The 16,339-nt window shown below is 38.6% G+C and overlaps 1 protein-coding gene across 3 annotated transcripts in view; it reads left to right on the top strand.

The window, feature by feature from the left end:
• The window catches only part of LOC119719140 (integrin alpha-6-like), a 57,189-nt gene extending 41,100 nt beyond the window's left edge, over positions 1 to 16,089 (top strand). For 2 of the 3 annotated variants that reach the window (XM_038188462.1, XM_038188463.1), the window contains 5 exons: positions 718 to 837; positions 2,108 to 2,212; positions 4,388 to 4,516; positions 6,517 to 6,564; positions 12,538 to 16,089. In XM_038188462.1, coding sequence (XP_038044390.1) covers positions 718 to 837; positions 2,108 to 2,212; positions 4,388 to 4,516; positions 6,517 to 6,564; positions 12,538 to 12,657 — 522 coding nt within the window. In that variant the 3' untranslated portion in view covers positions 12,658 to 16,089. The remainder of the gene's footprint in view (positions 1 to 717; positions 838 to 2,107; positions 2,213 to 4,387; positions 4,517 to 6,516; positions 6,565 to 12,537) is intronic. The other variant, XM_038188464.1, reaches the window with a different exon arrangement.
• Positions 16,090 to 16,339: the final 250 nt, after the last annotated feature.

The following is a 16,339-nucleotide window of genomic DNA, read 5'->3' as shown; positions in this document are numbered from 1 at the left end:
ACCAACTTTACAGTCGGACTCACTGTGAATTTGAAGGGATTCAGCTGGGAAAATACATTTTTAAGTTTAATTTGCCAAATTTTCTGGTGTTACTGAAGTAACTTTAAGATTAGACATTGAAAAAATAATTGGCTCATGATATGTAGTTAGAAATTAGTTTATTACAAGTTATATACTTATCTAAAAAGAATATACATGTACCTTGTTCACAAAAGGATCATATCCCCTAGAACAAAAAGCTCCAAGTTTGAGATGCTCTAAATAATACTACTCCATTTACTATTAGGCCAAAAAAAAAAAGTCTCTGGTTTCTGGTATGCGCGCGCGTCACCGTAGCCATGCGCGTCGGCAAAATGAAAAAGGTTTTTTTTTCAACAAAAGATGATGTCTCAAAACCGCCAAACTCACTGGTTTGACTGGAATCCTGCTGCTGCACAGTTTTAACGTGTTTTTAGATGGGGTTATGACCGAGCATAAGCTTTATGTGGCCTCTCTGGACTCCCATTATATTTGCACTAAGTTTAGTCGGGCACCATTTGCAGTCATCAGCCGACATTTGAAGCAAAAAAAAACAGGTAAAAAAAAAAAAAAGCCGCGTCACTGCACCACTTTTCGGGCAAGCTCCATACCAGAAACCGGAAACTTTTTTTTTTTTGGCCTTACATACCTCGGATTTTGATAGTGATTCTATTTTTAATTTTTTTTCTCTGCACTTAGGATTGTTGGAACAAGCGAGCCACCTGCTTTGAGTTCAAGTGTTACATCGATCGTCTTGGGGATGATGAGGCGGCGAAGATTATTGTCCGGTCCAGGCTGTGGAATGCCACCTTCCTGGAGGTGAGTTTATACAAACTGCTCGTGCCATCAGCACCTGTTTTCATGAATAAGTGCGTAACTTACTCCGTGCAACAAATTTGTTGCGCAGCTGCACACAAAAACTTACAATCGATTTTACAATACTTGGGCAACATTTTAAATAATCCAAAGATCTCGGACGTTCATAATAACATCATTTATGACGACTGTTTATGATTTCTGTTCGCTCACGAAACAGTCGTTGAATCACCACCACCTGCCATTCTAAATTTGGGGGCAGCTGTAAAAATTCCATCACAAGTAAATTACCAATTCATTTATCTCAAACACAAAGCTGTGTCTTGTATCAACCTTGAAGTTGAGCAATGACAGGTTCCACAACATTCACAATTTTCCAAGTAAAAGTAAAATTTCATTTTCTTACACCACCTAAAGTTATGCCATAATTTGTTGCGGAAGTTGCAGATTTACGCACTATGAACATTTTGTGAAAGGTTTCATAATAACTGAAGTGTTGCACAGCGTGATTACAACCAGTGTTAGGGTCGAGTCCATCACAAGTCCATCACAAGTCCATCACAAGGCCATCACAAGTCCATCACAAGTCCATCACAATTCCATCACAATTCCATCACAAGTCCATCACAAGTCCATCACAAGTCCATCACAAGTCCATCACAAGTCCATCACAAGTCCATCACATGTCCGTCACATGTCCATCACATGTCCATCACAAGTCCATTACAAGTCCATCACAAGTCCATCACAAGTCCATTACATGTCCATCACAAGTCCATCACAAGTCCATCACATGTCCATCACATGACCTCACACAAATTATCATAAAATACAGTATCCGATTTTGTAAGTCCAATGTGAATATACAAAGACTCTCAGTGCTTTGACTTTCAACATACAGATCAGTTGGGTTGTTTTAATGTTGAAGTAGCATTTGAAATTATTTCAGTGGGCAGATTTGTGCTTTGAAAACAACACACTTTTACTTGACAATGAATATCAATTCAAATTTCAGAACTCTTTCATCAAATAAAGTCTCTAGGGTAGTTTTTGACATATTTTGTCTCGAAAGGTCTTGAGAAAGTATCATCCACAACTCCGCAGGGGCTCAGGACAAGACAGTAATACATGTACTAATAAGCTGAGCAATTCCCCGTATTTTTCATGGCATTCTAGGCACAGGATTTGTTGAGCTCTAAATGAGGAGAGAGAAGTCATTTTGGGAAGCAAAACTTTCATTAATGTCCTGTGATATATTTGTTCTTTCTTTCAGGACTACATCAATGCAGAGCAGGTCATGGTGGGCTCAGTGGGGAGGATTGAGATCATGAACGCTCCATTCCTGACGCAGTATAACTTTGACAATGATGAATTTAATGTAAGTGCACACTTGACAGACAATAACACTTTTTTTTTCAGATTGATGTCCCAAAGTTGTATGTACATGCATGTTGAGTCCACCTGAATTTGAGTGAATTTTTCATTCACAAAACTCTGTAGTCTTTACAAACTATTGCAAGATTTTGACACAGTCGCTCTTTAACATTTCAAACGTTAAACTCGTTATGTACGTTATCACGATCCCAGGAGAGCCAGGCAGAAGCACGTCCTGCCACACCTCGTTTCTGGTTCTGAATTGCCCGCTCTGGGTGAATTTATTGTTCAAACTGCATACCGGGCTTGTTACATAATCAGGCTATTTATTTAACAAAAGGATGGAGTACACAAAGCATATGATGAAGCATCTGACAGTAACATACGTTATTCAAATCTTTTGGAGTAATTTGGTTTGATGCTGTTCTAGAATGCCATTCAAAAAGTGATGTACTACTACAAATCTTCTAAAACCCACACTTTTGTATTGTGTCTTGGATACTCTGGTGCCGATTTTACGAAACTCGGACTCGTCTTATCGTACGACTCATTTTAGGACTTAAGACGAGTCCCCGCTCTAAGATCGATCCTACATGTAGCTAAGATGCGTGCTGTGACCGATTTCACTATACGCATCTTAAGCAAGACGTGACGGAAATACAGTAAAGGGAGTTGTTATTTATCGGACGAGGACCAAGTGGCCAATTTGACGGCTGTTTTGTGTTTGTTTTTACCACTGGAGGAAACGGTCGTTGATAAGAAACACGCAAAACCAATTTTCCCGTGCGTTCATAGAACATGAAGTTTCGCCTGAAAAACAATTTTTGTCTGCTAATGTAGCATTACACAGTCACACTTCACAGGATACCATTGATACCCTGGGGGGGGGGGGGATACCCTTAATCATTACTGCCCGAATCACTCCCCAGTTTCATCCCTCTATCAGGACGAGTCCCAAGTTACAACAAGTTACTCTTCCTAAGAGGTGTCTTAGCGTTTCAAGAAATTGGCCCCAGATTTCATTAGTCTAGAACGGCATATGCTGCATTGCGTTTAAAGAGGTTGTGGAATGCTCGAAGACATTTCCGTCATTTTTTGGGTATATGTAGCCTAAGGTGTGATGAAATAAAAACGACTATTATTTCTGTCATGAAATGAGTACAAAGGGTACTTTTGAGAGCTATTTTTCAGGTCCTGTTTCGAACCCGAACGTGCAATTTGTGTAAAAGTCGTCGTTGCGGGCAGCAAACAAAACACAGTAAATCGTGACGTAATAAGCAGGACTCGTTTATGATACCCTGCATCGGGAGTCCTGTTTATTACGTCACGATTTACTGTGTTTTGTTTGCTGCCTGCAACGACGACTTTTACACAAATTGCATGTTCGGGTCGAAACAGGCATGACAGGACTTGAAAAACAGCTCTCAAAAGTACCTTTTGTACTCATTTTATGACAGAAACAATAGTCGTTTTTATTTCATCACACCTTAGGCTACATATACCCGAAAAATGACGGAAATGTCTTCGAGCATTCCACAACCTCTTTAAACTACCTCATTTCCGCTGCCATGCAGGTATAAGGCCTGCCCACCTCGCAACAGAGAACTGCAACCTTTCAATCTCATGTCTGGCAGAAAAGCTCACAGTAATCAAAAGGCTACTCTGCAGCGATTTCATTTATTTCTTGCATAGTAAGTTACCAACCCCTATCTTTTTGACTTATTTGCATGATACAACAAACAACTGTTGACTGCAGTGATATGGGATTTTGTTTTTAACACCCGAATGGCACATATTCGACATATCTTACATCACAGCAGTCAACAATTATTGTTTTGTTATATCATGCCAATCAGTCAAAAACGATGAATGGTTGTAACTTACTATGCAAGAAATAAATGAAATCACTGCAGTGTAACCTTTGATAACAGCAGGCATTTCTACCGGGCACGAGACTGAGCGGTTGCAGCTCTCAGTCGCGAGGGCAGAGCAGGTTCTACACACGGACGCAGCGTGTAAAATTTATATGCAGTGCATATGGAACACAGTGTATATGCATTTGTACAGACTGGACACGTGGCCGTTCTATCCCAATGAAATTACAGCATCAAAGAACACGATGTAACAATTGTTATTATCCAACTTTAGCAATTGATGTCCAATCTCCGCTCTTTTCCAGTTGACCATGATTGTCAGGCCTAACATTCAGACCCTACCACCACCGGAGCCCCTGGCCTGGTGGATCATACTTCTCGCCGTGCTAGGGGGCCTGCTCATTCTCATCCTACTGATTCTCTTGCTGTGGAAGGTAAGTCTAGTACCCAACCCCCAACTTATCTCTGTCTGCACTATTCTGGGTCAAGGCATCTTGCGGATGGCCATGAAGAAAAGAAAATTAGTTTTGAGGGCCAAAATGTCTTCTGGACATTTCTTATTCATTCTATCATTCTTTAGGCCCAAAATTTCATTTGTAGGGGTTTTGTTCGACCCTTTGACCTTAACCATAACACCTGACCCCATCAACCTTCTGCCAATAATCCTGAACTTTGACCTAATGGGTTGAACCATTCCTGATTCCCCCTCCATGGCATAATACAAGAATACATGTAACATTGACCCTTGACATTCTTTGCTATCCCTCCTAAGCATAACTAGAATAACGTCATCAGTTTCCCAAGATTTCTTACCCCCGGTTCAGACTGGTGTTCCAGAGACGCACCTAACCAAACGAAAGTCAAGATTTGAATTAAGTACATGAAAAGTCCAAAGTCTGAAACTATTAAGAGCTACTAGATGTTCTAGATGGCAAAAGATCAACTGCCGGAGTCGTTCAGAATGACTAAGGAGCAACTTGATGTCGTACGTTGCTTTAGTCATGAGCCGAACTCAATGCAAATTTATGTAAATACATAGTGGCCATATGACATATTGCACAATCCACGCATACAAACAAAATATTTTAGCGTGAATTATTTGTAACATGGTGTGTTAGATGAAAGCAGCAGGGGAGCGGCCAAGAAGCAGAAGTCCAGTATTCTTTTCCTCCTCGCAACAACATAGTTGACAATGTTCAGTAGTAGGCCATCAGCCTCGGTCCAAAATTTTGGCCACCAGTATCAAATGAGGGAAATAATCGTCATAGCGATTTTTGGCAAGGTATACACCTCCGGAGTTGGAAAATATGTGATAGCATTGCAGCGGTGGCAGCTTTTTGGGTGTTATCACCCTTTTTTTTTTAAATGTCCATCAAAATGCTTGTTAACACTCTAGGGGCGGTATACCTTGCGCATGCCCACTATAATCATTTATGCCCTGATTTGATATTGACCAAACCCCCAGGCTGATGGCCTATAGTGTCCTTCTTCTCTTCCTTTTGGCCATTATTTGGAGAAGAATTTGTTGACCTTTGTGGTTTCTGCCATTCTCCTGCTGCGTCAACACGGCCAGAAATATTCAGGAAAAACAATGTCAGACACGGTGATACTGTTGTTTGAAACTATAAACAAATTGCAAAAGTGTTGCGCAGTGCCAGCTTGTTGCTAAGATCGTGTGTTCGTTTGTTTGTACACAATTCTCCAGTGTATTAAGTTGGCCTGTCTGAAACCAAAATATATTTGAATCGACTCAAGTCCCTCCTAAACTATTTGGTTCGGCGCGACTCTAGAACGCCTGTCTGAACCGGGGGATACTGATAGTGATAACAGTTGCTGTCAAAACAGTTGCTGTCAGAAATAATTTGTGGTTATAATACTGAGTGTATTACGTACAGTGTAGCGATAATGATATTAATTGCTGATGTGCGTAACCTACTATAAGAACCTACTTCAAGTTTCATTGACTTAACCACCGCTATCACCAAACAATGGTTTACGTTTTAGTGCCGCGCCACATATGTAGTTGATACATTGTCAAATTTCAGTTCACAAAAAGCAACGTTTAAATGTATACATTAGTGTTCGTTCATCTGTATACGTTTTTGCATCTTTCAAAACTAGAAGTTGAGTACAGCTGCTTAATAGCTCCAAAAAAAAATTCCTTGAACAAAATTCCAAGGCAATACTTGTACCGCATTTTGTCATTATAGCTAACATGAAATAGTGGGCCAAAATCTGGGTGTTTTTTTTTTCAAAGCAATTATATTTCTACCAAGCAAATTTCAAGGCTTAATACTACCATGAAATTCGCCCCAGATCTGGTACCCCATATCATTGCATTAACTCTAAAATCTTGTTTATTTTATTTCATCTTTCCTTCCCTGGTACCCTGTTCCCTGGTGCCATTGCCTTCATTATTGTGCATGCAATCCAGGTGGGATTTTTCCGTCGGCCGGGAACAAGATCGGGTGGTGGTGGTCCAGTGCGTACTAAAATCAACTTACCAGTTTTCTTTCTTTTTTTGCCTGTCATTCTCTAATGAACTCATCATTTCAGAGCTGTGTGTCCCTTTGAAAAGAATGTTGGTCAGTGGGAAAGTTGCATATTCTTAAAACTCTTATAGTGAAAATGTACATGTACCCACTGCTGCTGTAGGGATATGATAGTCACAGCTTGGAATCGGTAGCATCAGATAAAAGCACTTTTGACTGGTATTAAAGATGAACTGTCTGTGCTCTGGAACAAATTCAATATTTTTCTCCTCACAAATTTCAAACTGGTCAGGATTATTTGTACCAAAATACTACTCTTCTATATTTGCAACCCTGCAAATACTCCCTGCGAGTGGACTGGTTTCCCGGTCTGTACATTATCGACTTTGATAGGGGCAGGAACCAGTTCGCCCTGCTTGAACTGATTTATTGTTGTTCCATTACCAAAACTTTTGCCAATTTTTTCTGTTTCACTGTCTGATGCCAAAGTGAAGAACTTCTGTATTGAAATATAGAAATTTATTGTGGGGATGAAACGTAAAAATCGCGTGGACAGTACATCTTTAACCCTAACCTCACGTAAAGCTACAAAATACTACTAGTAGTAAACTGTAGTATGCACTGCTTCAGGGTATAAGTGGGCACAGCACTCAAAGTATTTTGTAGTACGTGGTACTTTACCCCAAATGAACTCTTTGAGGGTTATTGTTAAAGTGTTTACACTTTTTTTCAATTGAATAAGCTTTCACCTGTGACGCACATGTTAAGCAACTTGAACAATGAGCCAGGAACTGTTTTTCAAGGGCTTCTGAAAGTTCAGTAAGTGTGACGTCAGTTCCCTGTTGTCAGATCATTTGGGAAGTTTGAAAGAAAACGTAGACACACAAGAATGTTTGGGTTCTTGACAACAGCGCAGCTCAATTGTTTTTTTGGTTTTTTTTTTCATTTTTTACCATTCAAAGAATTCCTGTGCACATGTCCATGTCGAAATGCCATTCAGTGTGTGTCCTACTTAAAAATCGGGACACGTCTCTGAAAGTGTGGTAGCTCTGAGGTGGGCCAGGTGGCTTTTCTGACCAAAAAAGTAATTTTAAATTGCTTTATTCATGCCCAGAAGCATGAATGGGTGTTAATTTGTTTAACCACAAGGATTTTTTGACAAGTACTCAAGCAGATAGAAATAGGGGGGGGGGGGGGGGTGTTTGGGGGGGTATTTTGTTTTGGTTTTTTGTATTGTTTTTTTTTACTTTTGTGCCATGTGCGTTGCGAGGGGGAAAGGGGGGTGCTTTGCCCCCGCCCCCCCCCCCCCCCCCCCCCCCCTGTAAAAGCCCCTCCAAAGAAGCCAAAAAAGGGGGGGGGGGAGAAAGAAAAAGAGCCACGAAGTCATATTACTGTTAATTTAATGGGTTTGGGTTGGGTAAATGTCCCTGCCCACCCTCGAAAAATGATAAATCGAAAATATGTTGGGAAAAGTACAGGGATTTCGGGGGAAAATGCCCCCTTTTTAGAAATAATCCTGGCGACGCCCATGTTTCGTGCAGAACCAATACGAACGAAATGTGGGTCTGAATTAACATCACCGCAAACAAAATTAATAGATAAATAACTGAGTCACTGACAGACTATTCATGTGGGCTAAGCATTGCCTTTGAATGGAAAATTTGTTGTGCAACTTGGGTAACGAGTCTTATAGAAAATGCAACACCCCGAAACGAGACCATTTTTTTCAAAGGGAAATCAGCTATAACATTAAATGAATGAAAACCATCCATGGATGTCTTTTTCAACAATTGTATTGTACTCGGTACATGTACTGCATAATGTGTATCCATATGCATTCCAGAATGGCGAAATCTCTCACTCAAGGCCGTTGCTTTGTTGAACTTGAATGCAGTCCAAATACAGCTCAGGTGTGTCCACAGGGCATAATATGTACTTGCAATGGTTATAAATCCAAATCCACGTTGTATTTTTTTTAATGCAATGGATATACATATACATGTAAAACTGCAGTGTGCTGACAAATACAATTTTCAGAAAGGCATTTGTTACTCTGTTCTCACCAGGTTTTTTTACTTACGTTTTAATTTCATTTGATTGCATTTTCTTTTTCTGAAGTGTGACGTGACTGCAACCTGCTCGACTCATGCCATGTCTTTCATTTGGATTGCATTCACTGCATCTTGTCAATTTTCTTTTTGTAACACTTATTTTTTTTTTCCCCAGGAATGTGGTTCATACACTTTTTATGGTCAATGGTTGGTTTCCTTAAATAAAAAATCTTATTAAGAGAATTGAAAAAAAACCACATTAATTGGATCAAACAGGAAGAGAAAGTTTGCAGTCGAACCATTTGAAATTAAATCTCTGGGGTCACGTTTACACAGGGAAAGTAGGGATAGGTATATATTATGAGTTTTTGTAAAACAGATTTCTAAAAGCTATCTGAACTACTTTTGGATTGAAACCACTTATTTTTCACATTTTTGTTGATGTCATGGGGGGCATGAAAGTGCATTTATGACATGAGCCTGTATCCACACGCGAACTGTTTTTCTACAAAAAAATGATTTGATATATGTAATACTACCTGGAATAGATCAGCGCCTTGCGACATATTTTGTTGATTGAAAACTGGTCAGAAATACATTGATCCTTGCGGATCTTGAAATAGCATACAAATTATGAATGTATATGAGTGCAATGAAAAGAATAATTTCATAAGTTGACAGATGAAATGTTCTATTCCACTCGGCGAGAATAGAACATTCCATCTGTCACCAAATGAAATTATTCTTTCCATTGCATGAATGTAAAACATTCATTATTTGTTTTATACAACACCTGGATAAATCCTCGTCATCTGATTGGTCAGAGCCACAGACAGTGAGACCGTGGGATAGAACTTCTATTTTTGCAGTGCGGCCGGGCCGTGGGTTGGGACGAATAATTAATGACGTGATCAACCTACGACCTACCAATCAGATGACGGGCATTTCTTCAGGCGTTTTATAACAGTAGTTATTTTAAGGCAATGGAACGGGTGCATATTTTCTATGAATCAAGAACCATTAAGAGCGTATGAACCTTGTAGTATACTAATGACTTTGTGTGATGATAACACTGTATGTTTCACCATTGTACTAAAATTCATCTAAGAAATCTTACTTGAATGACTTGATTTTTTTTTTCTCTGTTGATGTTATTTTGTGCTTTGTGTCTTCAGCTTGGTGTTGGTCTCTTTACAGGAATTTTGTGTTATTGAATTTGTTGAACTTTTTGGGATGTCATTTGTGTGTAATCTCAGTCTTTTCTTATTTATCTTTTCTGAAATCTCTGTTTATATATTGTGTGTGATGAGGATAGACTTTTTGAAGGGTGGGAGTGGAGGGTTGTACTTGTGTGGTGCTTATATCAGTTTGTTTTCAGCATGACGGCTCTGAAACGGATGATTCGTCAGTCTCTCTCGTTTTAGCTGTATTCTTGGAAACAATGTCCAATCTAAAGATCAAACTGTGAATTTTTTGGGGGGGTTCTTTTTTTTTTTTCTTCTCATGTCATTTTACACTTTTAAACAGTTATCCTCTAAGCATGATGCGATATTCTTCTGTCACAGACACAATGTTTGGTTTATATTTGTGCATTTTTTCTGTAATTTGTCCTCAGGTTTCGAGTGGATTTTTGTTAAATCTCATTGTCACGTTGTTATTAGCCTGAAGTTCACCATGTTTACATTATGTATATCACATGTTGGATTTAAATATGCCTTTGCACCCACTTTTAGCGAGTGTATTTCCAAAGATTTCAAAAGATATTTTTTCTTTGTCGTCAGGCACGTTTCTTCTGTGGGCGTAGTAAGTTAGTTTCTTCAGTGTAGTGGGTGTAGTAAGTTGGCAGTGCACCCATGACTTAAACTCGTGGGGATCAGAAAAAAAATTCAAAATGTGATCCTTACGTTTGTCCTGCCTTCACAAAATCTTTTTGTGAAGTGAAAGAGTGATGATCGATTGGGTTCAACTTAACTTATGGAGTAGTACTTGTACACGGCTACATGGTGCATATGGATTTAGTACATATCTATCAACTAAAATGAGTGGGTTCTGCCCTGCCTACATGAAAAACAATCCCCAACAACTACTTCAAATATCTATGGTTTTATTTTTAAAAATATGAAAATTTTGGTAAATCACACCCCAAAAAATGACCAGACATGTTCAGGAGGTCGACAGTCAACTTTGTTGACCCCCTTTGTGCCAAATTGCAGAACCGTGCCTGATTGACGCAGATGATTGTGCACAGATGTAGGGGCTGTCGTGTGTTGCACAGTTTGAATGAGCTTTAGTTCTTTAAAAAAATATCTGAGTTGCTGGCACTCAGGTGGTAGGTAAGACAAACCAGTATATTGTAACAAGTCACTGAATTTTGTGAGTCGAGTTGAGTAACTTTAAGGAAATGACTTGAGTCGAGACATTAGTCGAGTCATGTGGTTTGGCTTCAGGAAGATCGAATCTGAGAGTAACTTGTTGCCGAGTCAAGTCATTTGCTCGCAGTGACTCGAGTCGCCAAAAATTGTGACTCATCAGTGACTCCACTCGAGTCATTAAAACTTGTTGCAAGTCTTCTGATGAGGGACTCGAGTTGAGTCATTTGCTCGCAGTGACTTCAGTCGCCAAAAGTTGATACTCGGTTACTCTACTCGAGTCATTAAAACTCTGAGACAAACTGACTAGGTGCAGAGAAACGCAAGTCTTTTAATCCTGCAGATAGTCAAAAGAAGCAATTTGTTATTGTCCTCATGGCAGAAAAGGACATGTATTTAGCACATTGTTAAACACAACAGCGGCACAACTTTTGGAAATTGGGCTTCTCGTTATAGAGGTTTCTGCAGACAGGAATCAGATGAGTGGGGTCATAGACAATTTTGAAATATGGGACTGGGGAGGGGGGTCAAATTCCCCACTTGACACCCTTCCCCTTGGTTTTATCCAGGTCAGCACACCAGTGAATGCAACCATGTTCAGTCACTTGTTCACAGTCTCTTTTTGGCACTAAACAAGCTGCTTAGTCAGTCAATAGCGAACTCATGCATATTGAAGCCACCTTGCCACTTTCGATCACATTGAAGACTAACTGTACTTCGGTCAGATGTGCCCTTATTTGAGATTGCATGCTAGTTCTTTGACAGTGGTGCTCTGAATCAACACCATACTGTTTTCGGAGACAGTTACTACGACATTTCAATGAGTGTTGTTTGAATTTTTTGCTTTATTGACATCCGAACTTCGACCTCATATTTTCTTGACCTTCTTGTCTTCTGCGACCTTTCTTCTCCATCTTGACTTTTCTCTCTACTTCTTTCTTCCACCCTCTCTACCACTCTCTCCTATTAGGGAAAGTTGATGACATATACATGTATGGCAAATTTTTTATTAAATTCGGCTTACTTGCAGTGTGCATGAGCAGAAACTGGGCACAGAAAGACAGCATCTGACAGATTCTTACTCTACTATGCCTATAGGGCGGCATATAGCCAATAAATAGTCAAGTCTCCACAAGCCAATCATAAATCAGACACAGATCTTTTCAAACTTGTTTTACAAGGTACTTACATGATTCGTGACCAAGGCATTCCTTTGGCATAGTCCATCCACTGTTACGTGCGACCATACCTAGGGTTGACTTGTGATCAACGTTTTGACTGGACTTGTGAGGGACTTGACTACAAACCTGGCATAAAGAAGGACCTTATATAGACCCCCTGCACACAGTGCCCTCACTGGGGACTGGTCTATGCTCCTCTGTAATTTGCATGGGTACATTGGTTGTCACTCAAATTACATGACAAAAGCTGTCCTCATAAGAGGGCGCTCTGTGCAAGGGGTCTATAGAGGGGTTGATGATGCTGTTTTCATTTAGCTTTTCCCTTACACGATTTCACCTGTTATTTCTTTCTCCCTAAATAGTGTGGTTTCTTTGAGAGGAAGACAATGGGCTACAATTACGCCTCCGTCACTCAGAAAACAGCGGGTGGAAAAGCCGCGACGGAAAAGACTGCATACTACGACGAGAAATACTTCACATAGATGCATCGATTATTACCAATTGAGGATTTGTCATCATTTCAGTTGTGTGTAATAATAGCAAAGACAATATATGCAATGGTATAACTTGAGCATGCTTGCAAATAAATTTGGCTGTAAAAGATGCTGGTATTAGGGGTGGAGCTTAAATGAAAGTGTGGGAGGGGCAATCTGTTTTCTCAACAATGAGACTTTTGTATGTGCACAGTCTTACGATGGATGTGTAATTGTGCATTGAATAATTGTGTGGTTGTGGGCATTGAGATATGTCAGCAGTGATCATGTGGGGAAGTTTTCTATGGTAATGAAAGTTTGGACCGAGTTTGGGGGACTTTGGATTGTCCCCGCAGTATTTTTGGTCCACACAATGCCTGTTCTTCCTCAGATGTGTGGTCCCCACAACTATGGAACAAGTGTTCTAAGAGTGATGGTTGTGCCAAGAACAAGTGTGTTACTTAATCAAGTAAAACTAAGTGATGTATTAACTGTTCCATTGTGTCCTACTGTAACTAAAAAATCTGAAACTACTTCAACTTGATGCTAGCAGTTCAAGCGAACACCAACTGACAATTGGTTTTTTTGTCAACTAGGCATGCAAAAAATGCGAAGAGTAACATCTTACTTGCCTGTTCAAATGTTCATGACGGAAAGACAATCCTTTGCTTTTTTTGACAGGGTACAAGCTGCTTTTAAAAAATACCAATTTTTCCATTTTTACTCTTTTTTGTGTGTTAAAGACCACAGTACCTTTACAAATAAAGGATTAAAGAAATCATACCAACCCTCAATATGTTTTCTTTGAGAGAGAAAAAAGACCTTGAAAATGTGTTAAAAAAAAAAGAATTTGTTTAAAACTAGTATTTTTAAGTAAAGTCCAGGTAAGTCGTGTACATTGTACAATCATTTACAGTCAAAAGTTAATACTTATAAATGTAGAATAACTTCATGGTCTTACATTAATTTTACAGAATCATGTTCAAATGTGCACACGTGTACATTTGACAAAATGTCACTGTTCGGCATATCAAAGTGTGATAATGAGCCATTTCTCCACTTCCTTTAGTCCCACTGTCGTGCAATTTCCTTTTTCTCTTTAGTCTTCCAAATTCTATCTCATGTCTTACCTAAAAGCATAAGAAACCAGGCCTGTTTGTTTATTGTATATAATTTATCATTGGTGCTGTTGTTTGCTTTGAATGCATGATGCAACAATTGTCCTGATTGCAAGGTTTATTAAGATGCACTGGTTCGATGCCAAACTTTCTGGCAAATTTAGTTTTTATTCATTTACTTGTGTCTCTTCTCTTGCTGGATCATACAGTTTAGTGTATAACTCGTATTCGTCCAATTAGTGCTTAATATTGCACGTTCTTGGTATTTTTTAGGTGCACTTTATTACCAGAGATCGGAAAGTTTGTTTCAATTCCCTTTTCGACGTGGTTATAATATTGATGAGCAAAAAACCTTTTCCTATCGTTCAAGTAATGTATGTTTCTGCATTATGGAAGGAAAAGTTTCAGATAATGGACTACATGTAGTGCTTCAAGCGATTGGAAATGCATATATCCAAGAAAGTTCATTTAATATAGAAGTTGGATATATTGGACATTTTTTATTAACCAAATCAGCCTTGCTTAAATGTTTTGTATGCAGAATTTTTTTTCTAACATTAATGTATTCTTGTACGTCATAGCGGTACTATTGATAGTTGTAACAAATCCTTCCAGTGTATTTATAGTGTAAAGATATGCTTCCTATTGTTTTTTGTTTTTTTCAATTTACAACTCAGTTATGTGTTTGTTTGTTGTTTGTTTTCATCATATCAATCATTACATAACATGACACGTTTTAATCTATTGTTATATAGGACTTCCAAGTTTTGGAAAGGCAGAAATAACCCGAGCGTCATACTCTACACCTCGTGTTTGCCATATTACGCTGGTGATCTCCTGTCATTATACCTATCATTGGTGTTTGAACGATCCAAGTCATCTGACTTGATACTGGGTGACTTGTGATTGACTTGATTTACATCAATGTACTTGAAAGAAAGTTCGAGAATGTTCAATGAATCTTACAATGTCGCTTTAGTTTCTGACTACATCGACTAAACCAGCAGAACATTCGATTTCGATCTCTAGTGAAACGCATTCACATTGTAATGCATTCACTGGCCTATGGGCCTATTCTCCCAAATGGTTCCTTAGGGAGACACTTTCTAGTAAATTATTTTACAGTAGGGAGACACTGGGGATTAGGTCGACATTATGTCTTCCTCATATTTTAACTGCAATTTCTGCAAGGAATTTAACTGTCAAAAGTTGCTTCAAAGTTAGGTTGATTTTAGGTTGATTATAGTATAATTGAAAAGTTTGGAGTGGGGAGGGTATATTTGAAATGGGGTTATTGGAGGGTTTTTGGTTGTGTACAAGTCTATGGGAATTTCTCCCTGAGGTACCATTCGGTAATTATTATAGACCTAAAATAACTATCTCTATAGTGTCACAGTACACGCTTATGCGATATTCATGTATGAATTTTGTAAACTATTACATTTTTTAAATGCTTTGCAAGCCCAGGTACTGTATACATGTACATTTTATTTTTTATCCTTAATATTTCTCGCTTCTTCTTTTTTTGAATAAGTGTTTTACATTTTCTGAAGAATCAATTACATAGAGAACATCGTTACACTTGTGTTATAAAAAGGAACTAAAAAGTTGCCTGCTATTTTTACTGTGTAGATGGTAAAAAGTTGGCCGAAGTGTTCGGTGTTTAAAACAAAATGAAGTACTATTTTGCCATTGTCTTATTGATCTTTGATTATTTTTCACCCTTATTGTAAAGAGTGAAGGAAAAAAAACACTCTTAAAGATTTGTCCACCATATGGGTTCATTTGAAAGAGTCGAAGCTTCACTGTTTTAGAGTATTTTTTTCCTCCATGGGCCAATAGTTGGTGAGGGGGAAACACTCGAAAAGAGTGAAATTTCCACTCTTCCAAAGAGCCATATGGCGATTTGGGTCTTTTTCGTTTTACTGTAAGAGAACCAGTAGTGTCAACTCTACTAATGTAAAAGACTGATTATGATGTATCTAGATTAAGTTATTTATTACTAATTGCATGATTTTTCTAATGCGTGCTACCAATTTTACCAAGGAAAGTGTCTATTGGCTTCAGCTCGATTTTTTTAGCAGTAACTGTATCTACTGTTAGCTTGTGTCATCAGTACTGTATCAAAAGCTTGACGTTTGTATTAACATTTTCATAGGTAACTTGACTAAAATGTAAATGTACTGTGTTTTTTTTGTATAGAGGATCGCAGAAAATGTCTTTTTGAAATTGAAGTAGGTAATTTATGCGCTTAATGGTTTTGTAATCAGTGATGGCGTGAGAGATAAAACAAAAATGGTGAATTCAAGTGTTTTATGAAAAACTAATTTTGTTGTGCCTTTGTTTAAAAAGAAAAGTTTTTCGTGATGAAATCATGGTAGTGTGGTGCAACGGCGTAACTAAAGTAGACGCCACGAGTCCCTCCCCCCTCCTATTTTCGATATTTCACCCCGAAAAAAGTAATTGCTAAATAGTGCATGTTTATGTTATACTATTAAATGAGCTTTCAAACCATCGTCATTTAAATCTTTAAATGATCTTGGGTTTTTTTCGTAGTTATTTTATTGGCCATG

The sequence above is a fragment of the Patiria miniata genome, unplaced genomic scaffold (assembly GCF_015706575.1).
Source record: "Patiria miniata isolate m_02_andy unplaced genomic scaffold, ASM1570657v1 HiC_scaffold_8, whole genome shotgun sequence".
Classification (NCBI taxonomy): Eukaryota; Metazoa; Echinodermata; class Asteroidea; order Valvatida; family Asterinidae; genus Patiria; species Patiria miniata.
Note: the sequence above shows the minus strand (reverse complement) of the source record. Positions and strands in the feature narration are given on the sequence as shown.